The 16,642-nt window shown below is 35.4% G+C and overlaps 1 protein-coding gene across 4 annotated transcripts; it reads right to left on the bottom strand.

The window, feature by feature from the left end:
• Window positions 1–580: 580 nt before the first annotated feature.
• LOC132156220 (sodium-dependent neutral amino acid transporter B(0)AT2-like) lies at window positions 581–15,320 on the bottom strand. Of its 4 annotated transcripts, none has more exons than XM_059565128.1 (13): window positions 15,167–15,320; window positions 13,843–14,182; window positions 13,675–13,803; window positions 9,394–9,551; window positions 9,086–9,212; window positions 8,771–8,952; window positions 6,698–6,808; window positions 5,181–5,422; window positions 4,856–5,045; window positions 3,599–3,791; window positions 2,773–2,932; window positions 1,749–1,911; window positions 581–1,423 (listed from the first exon to the last, which is right to left on the bottom strand). In XM_059565128.1, exons 2-13 carry the CDS (start codon window positions 14,006–14,008, stop codon window positions 1,043–1,045), a joined length of 2,202 nt encoding a protein of 733 aa, XP_059421111.1. In that variant the 5' UTR covers window positions 14,009–14,182; window positions 15,167–15,320; the 3' UTR covers window positions 581–1,042. The 4 variants fall into 4 exon arrangements, with proteins under 4 accessions (XP_059421111.1, XP_059421110.1, XP_059421109.1 ...); XM_059565127.1 differs by having other exon boundaries at window positions 13,675–13,819; window positions 13,853–14,182; XM_059565126.1 differs by having other exon boundaries at window positions 13,675–14,182.
• Window positions 15,321–16,642: the final 1,322 nt, after the last annotated feature.

Below are 16,642 nucleotides of genomic sequence, written 5' to 3'. Positions count from 1 at the left end.
TATATATATATATATATGTATATATATATATATATATATATTTATTACTAAATATATTCTTTATCAAACTTATGTTACGATGCCTAAATACTGTTGTAGAATTTCTGCAATTTATTTTAGTGTGGGTTTTTATTTTTAAGATTTATTTAGTACAGACAAAATAGTACAGCCATTTTAACTTTATAATTTTAAAAGCAGCCAGTTGTTGGTTATCGGTTCTAAGAAACTAAAATGATTTCTAAAATCATCCAGAATTTTAATCTCATTGCATATATTGGTGCATATTTTTCCATATACTGTCTTTTTAAATTCTTATTTAATTTCCAGTCACGTTATTGTGGAGCGCAACAAAGTAGTAAAGCCAAACAGTGTGTCTGAATCTTTTTCTTTTAATCGAAATATTCATTGAGCAAATTCATAAAAAAATATTTACAGGAAGAGGGAGGAGTAATACGTCTGCAGTACTGGATTTTTAAGCACTTCTACCAAAAACATGATCGGTATTCCAAACTATATTTGAATACATTTATTCATAATATATTTACAGAATACCTTAAGTGTACAACATTCACACCAATTCTAGACATTCTACATGAATGTTCATTTACATTCTAGACTTTTCCAAAGCTGCTAAAATGCTTCTAATCTTGAATTTTGTGGACCGTAACTGTCCTGACTTGCAGCATAATCTGTACAAATAGCCATTCTACAGTAGAGCATAAACCCAGAGGTCTACAGGCCCCTACAGAGGGGGATAAGTGCGTGCAACAGTTGGGCCAATGGATTGGGATGGGGGTAGGGGGGCGCATTAGTACACATATATTACATTTAGAAATGTTGAAATTTCCTTTGAAAGGAAGTTGGCTATTAGAAGAGGTCTATAGGAGAACACTGGCTGCTAGCGTTAACATTCATCTCAATGAACTGTGATTGGTTACTCGGATGACTGACATTTGAAGCTCAGGAACTAGATGAAGAGGTTCTTACAGGGCAAATGAAATGACACTGGTCCTCACAGTTACAGATAAGGCTGAACAGGTCCTCACAAATCAGATTCCAGAATGTCTGTAATATTCGGCATTATGTATCCAGCGTTGCAGCTACCGTTAAACATGACGTCTGCGCTCGAAGCAGGACCGCTCTGCTTCCAGTAATTGGCTGGCATGGGTGACGGGGCTTCGCTCGGCGTCTTCGCATTGAGAAGACTTGTGTCATCTTCGTCCTCTTCTCTGGTCCTACAAGCAGTGTCTTTTATAATACTGCCTTTTTTATAGGAGACATTTGACAGGCCTCCTGCGTTCTCGTCAATGACATTCAAATAGCCCAGAATAAAAACCACAGGCACAGGGAGGATGGCGGTAACCACCAGTGAGATGCAGACAGCAAGGCCCCAGGGCGGATAGCTGAGAGACTGTTCTTGAGCCTGACAACAAACACAGCAATCGGATTATTCTGGCAAAGGTATAATTCCACTTTAATCCTGTGGTAAAACTGTGGATTGAAGGCCTTAGAACTGACCCAGGCTTAAAGGAATAGTTCACCCAAAAATGGATCAGTAATAAATTAACCGGTGATTTAAACTTAGTCTTAACTAGTTTGATGTTTACAAAAAAATAAATAAAAATAGAATGCCTATAGGTGAAATCATCTACAAAACAAACTCTGAATGGAGCCTGTATGTTCCTCTGAGTAAATCCTGAAAAGTATGGCCATATTTTGAGCTAAAAACAAGTTTCAGATTTACCCACCAGTTGCTGGTTCCATGCGCTGTAGCTAGGTGGGGACAGTCCCAGCTGAATGATGCTTGTGGCCAGAAGACCCAGCAGCAGCACTGGTGTGATAAACTTCCACATATAGTAATAGAAGCGGTATGGAGTGAAACCAAGCATGTCCTTCAGATCCTCAAAGAACCTGAGTGAACCCACGGGAGACAAATAGATTGCAGTTGCTTGTTTATTAGTTGATTAAATTGCAGCATAATTATTAACTCATTATATTAAGTTTTAAGATTTGATTGTATTAAGCTTTTGTAAATAATTATTATGATTGCTTTTTGATTGATTTTTATTTAAATTAATTTCTTATGTAATATAACTATATATCATTTTTTATTGTCTTGTGAAAGCAATCTGTGATGGTTTTGTACACACACAGACACACACACACACACACACACACATTATACATGCAATATAATTGTAACTACATTTGTTTTTCTTAGGTTTTCTTAAGGTGTGTAATTATAACAAACTTGAATTTCAAATTTATATATATATATATATATATATATATATATATATATATATATATATATATATAGCTGACAACAAATACTTCTCATAATATCAATCTCAATAATATAAAAAATAAAGTCTGGATGGAATATGTTTCTCTCTAAACAAAACAACAAATGTCTGGCTTTTTTCTTTTTTTTTAGCTCAAAATTTTTTTTTTATATGATTTTTATTTTATTTTTCAGATATATTAAACTTTCAAATTGCATTTTGCCCTTTATTCCTGGGAGTTTCAATCAAGATGATTCAATTAGAGATATTATTAATAAATTCAAATCAGATTAGCATTTGTTACTATGAGGTTATTGTTAATAACTTTTTTATGATCAATTCATTTTAATTATTTTTTTATTTGGTCTGGATGTGACCATAACTTGAATTATTATTATTTTTTACACTTCACAATAACTAATATTGATAGCAATGTGACGCTCGTGTCACCAGAGGGCGCTGTAAACTCTCTAATAGAGTGACATACTTGTCGGTGCCATACACCCAGGCCACAGCAATGTTCTCCAGAAGAACCACGATGAGAAGAGGCAGTGTAGCGGAATAATCGTCAAGCATGGCTACAAAGTAGTTCCCAGATCGCTGGACAAAGATTAAACCAATACAGAAGGCAAGTACACAGCAACCAACTGGAAAGAAAGCAGAGAAAGAGTCGAAAAAACGATGGGGGGAAAACTTTATCAAGGTTTCCTCAAAAATATTAAGCAGGGCAACTGTTTTTAATGTTGATGATAATAAGACGTTTAATGAGAACCAAATTAGAATGATTTTCAAGGATCATGTGACACTGAAAACTGAAGTAATGGCTGCTAAAAATTCAGCTTTGCCATCACAGGATTAAATAAAATTTTAAATACATTAAAATAAAAAAGGCTTATTATAATTGTAATAATAATTCAGTATATTTCGCTTTATGCTGTATTTTTGATCAAATAAATGTAGCCTTGAACGTTTGAATTTTAGTGAAAACAGCTGTTTATATTGGTATTTTTCTTTGAGAATGTTCTTGTCTTGACTTACACCTCATATAAGTAGGCTATTTGATTATTGTTATTATTTATTAATATTTGAATGGACTCAGGTCATTGAAATTGCCTTTCCACCACTGACCATAGCATTCCTCGTTGGTGAAGCCTTGTGATGACAGGAATAGTTCGGCTGAACTTAAAAATTCATGCAAATCTAGAATAGGCTTCAGAGATAGATCAAATAAAGATCTATTATATTCTGAAACTTAAGCAGATATGAACTAAAGGATGGTGTCTTTTCTCCATATAGCAGTGTTTTTGACTGACCTGTGAGGTATTCCTTCCGTATTTTGAAGGTGTCCACAATGGGGGTGAGGATGCCCTGGATAGTGCCGAACATGCTGCCCAGCCCCAGATTGACCAACATAAGGAAGAACATGACGGACCAAAAAGGTGAGGCTGGGAAATGGGTCATGGCTTCAGTGAAGGCGATGAAGGCCAAGCCTGTTCCCTGCACTGCCTGTGAGAAGAAAGATAAAGGTAGGATTTTAGCATGAACGTATAAAAGCACAAATATATATGAAGATAATGTGTGATTAGTACAAAACCTGGATGAGGACGAAGACAACGCTTGACTTGTGTCAATGCAACTTGTTTTGCATTAGCAAACATCAAATATTTTCTTTAGAAAATGTCAAATTTACTTAAAAGCATAGCTGAAGTCTTTAAAATTGTGATGTTTAAATGCCAAAACATTAAAATTAGATTGCTGCCATAGCAATAAAGTACATACATCTGTTGATACAACTGTTGTATTTTGCTTGATGCCGCTGCATCAATTGTTCAACACGTTTAAGTGTAAGGGTTTACCTAGAAACTAGCAGGAACTGACAAAAATAGAGTTGGGTAAAAGAAAACACATTAAAGCAGCAGGAGTAAAGTGACTGTGTAAAGAAAGAGCCTTATATTACAGAAGACTACGGCGGTTGAGGGTTCTGGTGGTTTATCTCATTGTGGCAACACGTACCACATTTATTTCCGTTTGTTTCATCATGCAGTGTTTCTCGATCACCCACACACCTCTTTCCAAAACAACACAGACAGCAGCAAACCTCTGTGCCTTTAAAGCATTTTACATCTGTTTCTAGCCGTCAATTACAAACAAGGGTGTCTGTGATTAAGAAAGGAGAAATCTTAATGTATTTTTATTGCTTACAATTATATACATACATACACATATATATATATATATATATATATATATGTATATATATATATATATATATGTATATATATATATATATATATATATGTATATATATATATATATATATATATATATATATGATTTATGGTTATATTTTGTTTATTTGTCAGATTTGATGAAAGTTGTGAAGACTGGATGGGTTTTAAAAGAGCACATTTTTCTGTAAACCGCTCTTTAGTGTTGTATTAAATTTCAAAACATACGACCAGTGTGAGAGCGTGTAGCTGCCAGGGTTAAATCCCATGGAAAGTTTGTGTATATCAGTTGTCTCTTAGGTTTCCCCGAGGTGTATCGGTTCACTTTAAGCTCCTCCTCACCTTGTTCAGCTCTTCTTTGATATCGCAGCTGTCTAAGCCTAGGCCCGGGTAATCGTTTTCCATCACGCCCCGGATAATGCTGGTCATCTGCTGGTAGTCCTCAGGGCTAACATTACTAAGGTTAATATGGTGAGGGATCAAGCTTGGATAGATTTCTTTTCCAAGAAAATCAACGATCTTCTTTGTGTTCCTAAAAATACATTAAAAAAGAAAGTCAAATACTGGTCCTTTGGTCTGTATGAACTGCAGGTGTACAGTATTTTATTATTATTTTGAACATTTTCTACCCGCATGCTCTTCATGCTTAATTTGCTTTTGAACTTACATTTCCACACATTTGGCATTCATGATGTTAGCTTTGAAGCCCAGAACAGCAAAAACGACCAGAGTGGCCAACACTGAGGTGAAGAAGTTAATGAAGGAGACCAGCACAGCGTCGAAGTGGCAGTTGTTGTCTCGCTTGTTGTAGCTGGAGAAGGCAATAACTCCACCGAAACCAAGGCCCAGGGCAAAAAAGACCTGCGTGGCAGCTTCACGCCACACTTTGGGTTCCAGCATGATTTCCAGCTGTAAAAAGATACTGTAGTTTATTATTTGTCACATGCTAAATTGGATGCAATGATATGCTTTTCACTTAAAATATCTGCAAACATCTGAAATTGTATTCATCTTAATTTGTTAATGAATGAATGAATTAATTAATTTGTGTGCCACACCACAAATTTTAACATATAAACCTATTACAGAAATGCCTAGATCTGAGATTATTATAAGAACTTAAACTACATGAAAATTTGAAATGTTACCTTTGCAACTAAATGAAATAAGTTGAAGTTGAAGCACTAAAATGACTGGAAATAAAAACTAAAGTTAAAAAAGAAAAGATAAAAAATGACAACAGCACATAAAAAATAACAATCAATTAACTAAAATTAAAATTAGCAATATAAATATTAAAGCTAAAAAAAAAAATAGTAAAGTAGTAAAAATAGTATATACATTTGTAACACCATGACTTGCAGACTTTATGGAACATAAAATAAGGAATTTTTTTGAGAGAAGTCTTTTTTTGTCCATATCATGGAAATGCACACAGGTTTGGATTAAAATATGATAGGCAAGTCATTTTCATTTTTGTGTAAAAATATAAATATAAACATACCTAATCAGCTTTTTATAGATACTGAGTTGCATCCTTGATAACAAATATGTAAAATCAGTGCAAAAAATCTTACATATGTAATATAATAAGAAAAATGAAAAACATTTAATTAACAATTTACAGTCTCATTTTCCCCATATTTCAGTTTTTGTGCAGCGCTTGTAATGGCTCTGTTCAAATGATCATTGTTTTAAATGCAGTAGCAGTACTATTCTAAAGCAGAGGCTACATACTGTCATTTAATTGTGTGTTACACAAACCACCCACTGTTAAGACTGAAGTGACATATAGCACAATAAGTGACACACTGACAGCCCCTTTGCACTGAGGAGAATGTGACTACACCTTGTGTCTGTGTGTTGGATGTGTATTGTATAAAATAGCTGGCACAACAAGAAAGTCTACTGTGTTTCAGTCTGTGCTGAGGGAAGAGTTAATTCACTTCTGTCAAGTCACATCACAAATGCATGCTGGGCTATTGTTACCATAGATACGTCCACTGGTCTCCACCGGACTGAGACGACAGATGCACATTGGAATTATTAATGTGTGCTTACCATAATTCTCAATAAATTGGATTAATTGCTGCTGTATGAACCAGAGCATGTAAATTAGTCTAATCATTGTGGTGATGTGTCATCTGCTCATACATACACAGATCATGTCCTTTAGGTTCTTACCTTTGGTGTAAACATGTGGATGATGCCATCAATAGAACCCTTGAGCAGGAAAGCACGAGCCAGGAAACAAATAAGCACCACGTAGGGGAAGAGAGAGCTGAAGTACATCACCTGCAATTAGACATAATCGAACAGGTTATAAAAAAATGTCAATGTAAAACATTAAACACAAAAATTACATTTGTAGTACTTCAATAATAACACAGAGAAGGCCAGTGTCTTCTGTTATGAATGACCATTTGCCTCTTTTTTTGCTGTGCTAAATCCTTTACTTATAGAGGGTGGAAATTTGCCCTCACTTGCTGACTTTGCTGACAGAGTCGACTGCCTTTTTTCATAGTGCATCAAATGTAATTTGTTTTTCAAACTTTTACATTTGTTTAATTTTCATACCTTGGCAATTCATAATTTTGCAAGTGTAGAAATCAGATCTGTTTGTTCAAACAGTGTAGTGAAAACATTAGTTTGATCACAATACACATCTAATTTTGAATAAGTCTTAATGAAGAAAGATGCTTCTTTTAAAGCCAGATGGTGTAGTTAATGCATCTATTAGCATTTAACAAGCTCATTTAAGATAAAAAGCACTTTTTAAACAAAGTAAACAAAACAGCCTTTATGAAAGAATTACATAGATGATGGACATTATTGGCTTACTTTGATCTTGCTTTTACTGTATGACTATAATGCTGAAAATCCTACTGACTCATCTCTGATTCATCAAGGGTGGGCCAGTCTTACAGCTTAGAAAATTAAAAGATACACTTTCGCTGTGGCTTCCCAAAAATTAAGCATCAAGAAGGATTTTACAAAGGTCCATTAAATTAATCAACCCCTTTTTCTGCAGACACACATCTAATTCCACAGTACAGTATCCTCAGTCACCAATAATTGTAATAGAGTATGGTTATTGGCTGTAGTGCCACAGAACTGTGAATGGGGATGGTGCACACAAAAACCATGGCAACCATTATTTCTATGCAATTTGTGCACACAAAATGACAAAAAGAAAGAAAAAGAATGGCACTGTGGGTGGGATTTTTACTTTTTTATGTGCAAAATGCGCTTTCTGGGAATTTTGAATGAGACATTCTTTTGTGAGGTAAATCCCAGATTAGGCTTCAAAGACTGGCCTTATTCACTGCAGAGTATAGTATAGTATATCCCTTACTGACTGAGGGGCCACACTTAAACAGTAGAAATACATCTGCTGTCACTTTAACTGGGAATGGATTAAATGTTTATAAGAAACCTTTATTATATCTATCATAAGCATACATCAATTTAGTGGAATCTGTATTGTAATTTTTATGTGTTTACTGAAATATTGTTTTCTTTTAACATATAAGCTATAAAATATGTAAAAAGGATTCATAAAAAATTTTTACCCCCTATATCCATTCCCAAAAATTCAAATATGCTGAGTTTTTTTTATCTCCCTCCATCCATCACAAGATGCAGATAGGTTTGTTTCTTCATAAGAACAGATTTGAAGAAGGATTTGTAGAAATTTAGCTTTTAGCATTTGGCATTACCATAGATGGATTTGTTTCTTACAAACTCACAGATAGATTGAAGCTGTGTGGATTACTTTTGGATTAAATTGATGCCTTTATTAGCTGTTTGAACTCTCATTCTGACGGAACCCATTCACTGCAGAAGATCCATTGGTGATCAAGTAACGTATGCTAAATTTCTAGAAATCTGTTTTGATAAAGAAACAAACTCATCTACATTTGATGGCCTGAGGGTGAGTTCATTTTAAGCAAATGTTCAATTTTGAGGGAACTATTCCTGTGGGGGGGGTTTCGATTCTCACATGATTTGAGAAAACCTGAACATCATCTGTCTAAAGCGAACTTGGTCAAAAGCACACTGATGCCAGAGTACTGCTGCATCACGTTTCATAACGTTACGCAGGCATGGATCACATGAGAGGATGATGGTCCTCACTGACATCGGAAGGATCAGTCTAAAGGTCCGCGTTTCTTTCTGTGTTGCTTTTAAGACATCCCTTGAGGACATCCCCAAAGGCAGACTTTCCTAGAACAAAATACAAAAGACTTTTCTTACCTTTCCAGAAGACTGTATACCCTTCATCATAGCAAGACACACCATGGTCCAAGCAGCCAGCAGGCACAGAGTCATCCTCCAGTTAAGTCCTCCGCTCTCAGAGATGGAATCAGAGATGTCCAGGCCCACACGATACCAGTAGTACGTAGTGGCTGAACTTTTCTCACACTCTGGTTCGACATCTACGAAATATCATGAAACTTACAATCCTGTACAGCATCACAAGATCGATCAGAAAAGTTGTTCACTACATTAAAATTATATTGTTTCATTCTAAATGGATGCATTTAAAAGTATAATATCCTGTTGTCTTACATGTATTAGTTTCGTTTTTGACCAGGGGACACTCGTTCCAAGGAAGAGGCTGCTGGAAGGACTGTGAGAAGTAGAAGAGACTCCAGCCGATGATGACATTGTAGTAAAGAGCCACAAAAAAGCACACCTGCAATAAGAGGGAATGCAGTCAAATGTATGGGCTACACCATCTACTCTTAATCTAAAAGTCTTTAAATGGTTTAATTAGTTGCCTTTTCCCTGTGCAAAGACAATATCCAGCTTTGGCCATTTTGTTTTTTACAGTGCACTTATATAATGTTTGTCCTCATGAAAGCACTGATATTCACCAAACAGCTGGCGAAGCCGATGCCACCCAGACGTGGGCTGATGTAGTTCCACACCCCAATACTGCCCCTACGGATACGCTGGCCCACTGCTAGCTCCAGGAAGAAGAGGGGAATGCCTATCACCACCAGCAGAATGAGGTAGGGAACCAGATACGCTCCTACAAAGAGGAGAACTCATGGTTATGGCTATTTATTTAGGAACCAAACTTCCACACTGGTATACAGAGGACGTGAGCTATACAGTATGTCAGATACAGTATGTTCATGCGACAAGTGACAGTATGTAAATGCAATTAAAGCAATTACCCATCAAGATTAAACATTCTTCAAGGTCAGTGTTGGATTATTTTTATAAAATGAAATAATTTTTATGGTTATTTATAATGTGAATCATGTAAATTTTTTCTGTGTCCAGTGTTATTTTAGTATTATTTACATAGTATTTGTTAATATTTTGAATAAGATGTATTTCTATTTCTATTTTCATTTAAATTTTTAATTATTTTAGAACTTCAAACTTATCAAGGCAAAATTTTTAATTGACCATTTTTAAGTAATTTTTTCATCTTATAATTCTATTCTATTTTATTTCAGGTTTATTTCAATTAAAGACACCCATTTTTAATAATATTATTTTTAGTTAACAATTACCACAGTGGTCTAATTTTTTACAAAATATGAATGGATGAGTTAACCGACTGTGATTATTTGGAAATATTTTCTTCTCTTGAATTAAACTCTGTTTCAGATAGCTAAAGAAGAAAGAGACTGTCCTTTTTAAACTGTTTAAGCATTGCCAGTGGCACAGGGTAGAACATTCCTTCCCAGTGCCTTATGGGGAACAACTTCAGTACAATAGCATTTACTGTAGGGCAGCTGCTCCTTCAACATGTTGCAGTCATGTGCTTTAACACACAAAAACCTACTGAGATTCACAGAAAATTATGATTTTAAATATCTTTTATATTTAGAGACAGCCAATCGGGAACATAAACTGAAGCGTTATTTATGAAAAGGGAATGACAGGTACTCATCAAAATGTTCTGTAAACTGTAGTTTTTTTTTTTTAAACATCTTGGTTTATACAATATATTTAAACCTGAGTTATTTTAGCATCACTAAGATATTATCATGGTTTTTATTATTATTTTGATATTTTGTTCTCAAGTTTAGTTCAAGTTTAAGTAATTTTGTTGTGTTTTTTAGTAGTTTTAGTAGTTGTTGATATATATGTATGTATAAACATTGAGTTAAATGAAATTAAAATGAGAAATGTTTCTTTGCCAGCTAACTGAAATAAAAATATTTTTATATACTTTTTTATTTTTCAGTTTCATTGTTGGATAACTATAATAACATTGCTTTGTAGGGTGCAAGCTTTGGAAAATGTCATGATCAATTTCATGTCATTTAGCATTGATTTCCTCTGTTATAGGAATGCAAACTCGTCATGGGGGAAAAAGGTGACAAAGACGAACACCCCCCCCTTCCTCAAAATAAAACCCTACATTTTTTTAATAATTATAATAATTTGAAGCCTTTATTATTATTTTCGAACTTTGTCAAAATTCACTTGAAATGTTCACTTTCATTCATGGAAAAAACATTGTCTCCTTTTGGAAAACGGAGATATCGTCTTTTAAAATTCTGGCAGTTTAGTGCCTACAAAAAAAGTGGCTGGTATGAGCTTCTTCCTGGGTCCATTACATCATGAACCCAGATAAACCTCACCCACGGGAACACGCAAAAACGGGGAGAGGGCATGTTTTGCTGCTTTGGGGAAAAGGAAGAGAAAACTAGGGGTGCACGTAAAAATCTGCATATATGATTTGCGATTCTTCTAACGATTCTAATGGATTCATAAGTTTAAAAACCAATGTTCTAAAGCAGTGGTTCTTAATCCTGTTCCTCACGTCACCATGCTCTGCATCTCTCTCTCTTTTTCTCTCAATCAGATCATCAGAACAGCTCCAACAAACTGTTCCATTTATACACTTAAGAGAGGGGGCAGGATGTTCGGACTGGCTTGAGGTGGTTTAGTGAATCACAACACACTGAGCTAGCTGACCAATCTCTGTGGCTAAGGCTACCAGCCACCTGCTGCTTTATGAAATCCTTTGGCTTCGTTGGTGATTTTTCAAACCTAAAAGCATGTATGAGATATTCATTTCTTTGCAATTAACTGCAGGGCCAGTTCTACAGGAGTGCTAGGGGAAACGAAACGAAAGCAAGAGCACCTCAATTGAAGCTGTATTTGTGTTTGAACTCTGGAGAACTTCAGACGCTTCTATTTTCATGTTTTTTGTGGCACTGATCAATAGCCAATCGCCAACGTTTTCTGTTGATTTCCTAAACGCAATGGCCAAGCGTTTTAAGTTAGAATCCACTGCATGACACAGTTTTGTTCGGTGCTGCATGCTAGGGAGTCTCTCATTATAACAAACAAGGTGTAACAGGATGTAAATATGAGATTCAATGTGTAGTGTAGAGCTTAATTGATTATAACGGAACTTTATTAGATTGCGATAAACTGAAATTAGTGATAGCTTTTTAATTATTACAAAGGGAGCGCTCTTTGCATGCTTTCTTGGCCAATTCATTCAGAATGACCCAGATAGCACACAAAATTATGACAAAATGATACCCCAATATATTCATGACAGTAAAGTTCCCAGGATTGTGCAATGACTGTTTTTAAGTCATATTTGTATTAAGTCTCTGCATTGTTCCAGAGAGGGCTTTTCAACTGAACATGAGGGAGAAGCATTACTTCTAATATTGCCAAAGAAAACTCGTTAACATTCAACATTTTTTCTTAATTAGTAAAAATTTTTTCAAATGTTTAGTAAAGGTGCAAAAAATCATAAAAATCTTTAAAAAAGTCAATATTTTACTTTTTCAGGCAGCATTTTGTATGTACGGTTTTAATTTCCCTTTTGGTTTTCAGCATATAATTTAAAAACACAACCATTCTTTTTTTTTTTTTCATCATGGTAAAAAAAATAAAAATAAATGAATGAATGGACGCAAAAGTACATGCGGACCATTCAGACTAACCTACAGTAAACACCTCTGATTGGTCATTGTGTTCAACAGAGATGCCCTTGATAGGCTACAATACCCAACGCTGCAAAACATGTTGTAAATAGAAACGTTTGGTTTGGTAATTCGAAACCAGGACATGCACAAAAAAAACACAGGAGCATTTGAAAGTGGATGACTTTGAGCAGGTACAGATTTGAGTTGGTACTACTGGAACTACCCCCCCCCCCCATAATAAATAAATAAATAAATTCCCTTCGGATCTACACGCAGCATTCCTTTTAAAACGATGGCTATTACATAGGTTGCTTCTCTTCTGTTTCTTTTTTGTAACAAAGTCATTCACTCACTCTGAAAGTGTCTTTTGCAAATGATATGATGAAAGAGAAAGATATAATCATATTTAATGTAGGCCTATGTAATTGCCGGGTAAGGTGCTGTAATCTGCATTAAATCTGACATTAAACAGCTTTTTATAATCAGAGATGGGTAATATAGCCTGTGATTATCCTGCACATGCAAAACGATTCATTTCAATGCCATGCCTGCCTATTGTGGGAACTTAGATCTCTCTCTTAAATAACTAATTCTAATTTGTTTTAATTGATTGATATTGATTGTCATTTTGGGTACTGTTACTCCAATGACTTTTTATGGTTTCAAGAGAAATGACAGTTTATTAGCCAGAGGAATTTCCAGATGTAGTGATAAACCATCACTCCATTATGGTGTATTTTTGTTTGTGTTGACAAAAAATTAGTTTTTACATTTACATTTAGTCGACGCTTTTATCGCTGTTGTTTAGTTATAACATGAATTATGATACCCCATAATGTCATATGTATTTTCCTAAAAGACCTCTGGCCCTGAAAATTCACTGACGAGACTTGAAAGAGGAAATGAAGAAGGAAATGCATAATGAGAACTTGAAAATGAGGTGTCAGGCATATGTCTGAATTTAGGCTGTCAGTCTTAGAAATTAAGTTCCTTTGTGTCTAAGCATGTGTCAATGAACTGAAACAGGTCACAGTTTCACTCTCAAATATCCTCCATTCATATCTATCTATCTGAATATTTGAGAACATTTGAGAGTGAAATTGTGTGCAGTTTCAGTTATATGTATATATATTTATATTTATTTATAGATGTACTCAAGGTAAATTACTCAATTTTTATATGTATATAATCCATAAATATTAACTTGATCATTTTTGATTAATTTCATTCATCATAACCTACCGCCACCATTTTTTTGGCACAAATAGGGGAACCTCCAGACGTTTCCCAGGCCCACTGAGAAGCCCACCTGGGCAAGGATGTACTGGAGCTTGCTGCTCCAGGCGGGCCTCTCCTCCTCTTCCTCTTCCTCTTCCTCCTCCTCCTCCTCCTCCTCCTCCTCCTCTGAACCCTCCTCAACATCCCGCTCCTTATTCTGTGGAACATCTCCTACGATTAGAGAGCTCTTCTTGAAAGAGTCCTCACAGTTGTCTTCATTGGAGAGCAAATCTTTGACAGATTCCGTAACTTCGTCATCGTCAATCTCTCTCTTGACCGCTTTGCTGTTTTTTGGCATTTGAAAATGTCTGTTTTGGCAATGGGTGAGGGAGATATTCTAGGAAGTCCTTTTCGTAGGGCAGGTTGAGGTCAAACGTACAATGGCAGGTCAGAGAGTGGGATTTAGTCATAGATAGAGAAAACGTGTGGGTTGAGAAAATATTTATCTTCTCATTTTCACAATACAGGTTTCCTGTTAGATACAAAAGCAAAGAACAGAAACCAGACAGGTAAATTCGCCTGACATGATGCAATGTGTCTAAGTTGCATGATTTGTGAAAATTTTCCCTAGACTCCATACCCATATCTTCAGCTTCAGGTAGAGTCAGCCATCAAAACAAAAATTAAATGTCCCTCAAGTCAACTGCACGATCATATTTCGCCCCTCTTAGGAGCACGAGGTTGGTTCATTTACATACGAACCCAAACAGAAAAGAGTGCGTCTTCTCTATTCTCAGCGCTCCAGAATAGCAGGTTTGGATGCCGGTTTCGCAATAGATGGATAGCAAACAAGAAAATTATAGTAATTACGTTATTAAATCGATAATTTGAGGCTGAGAAGCTCTGGTTTGTGTATTGTACTGAGCCATGAGTCGAGTGTGCAAATGTGAATGATGCTGCGCGGCGCGCTCTCAGTCATGTGATAAATAGATTTTTTCAAGGCTGCTCTTTTTTATAATCCAGCCTCCAGCGGAACACATTTTGGCCTCTTCCTCAATGAATTTACTAAAAAAATCTCTTAAAATTAACTCGAAGTTCGATCAAATATTTTGAAATTCAAAAAAGTCATTTTTAACAAGGTTATGGAATCTAAATGCGCATAAGATTTAAAGAATATATGCTAACAGTTCGGTTTTTTTTAATAAGCAAAACCCATTGTGTCTGCATGTGTAGATCTTATTTAAATTCCGCTTATTATTGGGAATATTATTAGTTTTATAAACTGACTGAAAATAGGCTATCACGCTCACGATGAGAGCAATTATTTCTTACGAAAGTACGTTATTACAATATACATTTGTAAAGAATTTCATTTATCACCCCCCCGCCTAAATTTACTGTGTGACCCATGTGCGAGGTTTCATCATACACACTCAGCTGCATGTGATTGCGCTGCCGTTCTCTCGTCTGACCGTCTGTTAAATCAGCACAATCGAATAGAAAATAATCATCTTACCTTACAACGATTTAAAAGGAAATTAGCTAAGGTCTTGAAATCTGTTGTTTCGACTTGAACACGGTTTATATTCGATGGTTTGGTCATACAAGTAGAGCTCATATACAATCTGATGTGAATAATGCTGGAGGCGCAGGTGCTCTACTGTCTGCTGTCTATCCGTATCGTCCGACCCACAGGAAATTGTATAGAAAACTGACTTTAGTTCTCTGAAGAACAGAACCGAGCGTGTTTAATGTATTAACATAATCTATTTTAATACATATAATATGACAATATTGCATCGCATTTAGCTTTAAATTGTGTTTATGTTGGCAAAATTATTTTCAATATAAATCCCCCCATCAAATAAAACAAGAGTGGTACAACCCACTATCGCCCAGACGCCCACAAGCTGGTTTTTAGGGGTGTGCCTACCGGTATCGTAACCTCGTGCTTGGAAATTTTACATCAGCTTTACAATAATGGCTGCAATCTGAGTTAATGAAACAGGCTTATATAAGTCCAATAATGACGTGATTGGAACGCTGCAGTTTTGTCTAGATTCTTATTATGCCTTTGGTTTTGCAAATTGTATAAACGTAAAAGTTGGAATGAAACCGCTCCTCTACTCAGGAAATATATACGCGTAAATTGCAATACTGGTGAAGTTATGAGAAAACAAAATTACTTAATTGTGACTTCTTAGTTATAATTGATGAGCAATTGGTAATAGAAATAGATGTCATGTTCGTGTATTCCTTGGCTCACGTTGTAATTCCACATAACATTTTTTTTTAACATTTATTTATTTAACATTTTTAACAGTTCATAACATTTTTTGAAAAAACATTTTGCGGACTAATTCTAGTATTTTTTTTTCCTGAGCTCAATGAAACTTGCAGAAAGATCCAAAGACCAAAGATCCCCAGACCAATAAATGCATGCACTATTATAAGTAAAACAAATTAATTCAAACAAACAAATAAATAAAAGTCAAATTTTCATAAAACTCAGTATACTATAGCAAGAACTTGAGGAAACCTGAAAAGTTTGATGCAGTTTAGCAAAAGGGTGGCGCTATAACAGTGACATTGTAAATTAGACAGAGTTGCAGGACTGAAGCAGGCTATTTATCAGAAAAGAAAAAAATGAGCAACTTTAGCTTTGGTTTTGCCTTGTGGGAAAGAGCTTTACAAAACAAAACCCAAAAAAACCACATACATAGATCAAGTGCTTGCAGAAGATTTGTTTCTTCAGTCATTTTTAAAAGATTTTTAGTGACTCCTGCATTGAGTGTGAAGGTTCTGGAAGCTGAAAGTGACTCAGTTAATGGGAAAACATAGCTGTTTGTGACGTGATTGTCCTTTTCTTATAGCTGGATGTGATCATAATGCCAGATGTACCTGGAAGAGTGTACTTGATGTTGCATTGCACTCAGCACATTGTGATGAATCACAGGAGCATTGGTGATAAGGTTTAATCCTTGACATCGTT

Source organism: Carassius carassius, chromosome 13 (genome assembly GCF_963082965.1).
Source record: "Carassius carassius chromosome 13, fCarCar2.1, whole genome shotgun sequence".
NCBI lineage: Eukaryota > Metazoa > Chordata > Actinopteri > Cypriniformes > Cyprinidae > Carassius > Carassius carassius.
This window is presented reverse-complemented; position numbering and strand designations above follow the sequence as displayed.

Excerpts from the sequence above, each read along its gene's own strand:
- LOC132156220 (XM_059565126.1), bottom strand. The coding sequence starts at position 14,008 with ATGCCAAAAAACAGCAAAGCGGTCAAGAGAGAGATTGACGATGACGAA. Across the intron at positions 9,552-13,674 it reads GTGCCAAAAAAATGGTGGCG|GAGCGTATCTGGTTCCCTAC; the intron begins GTAGGTTATGAT and ends TCCTCTTTGTAG. Across the intron at positions 3,792-4,855 it reads TCAAAGAAGAGCTGAACAAG|GCAGTGCAGGGAACAGGCTT; the intron begins GTGAGGAGGAGC and ends TTCTTCTCACAG.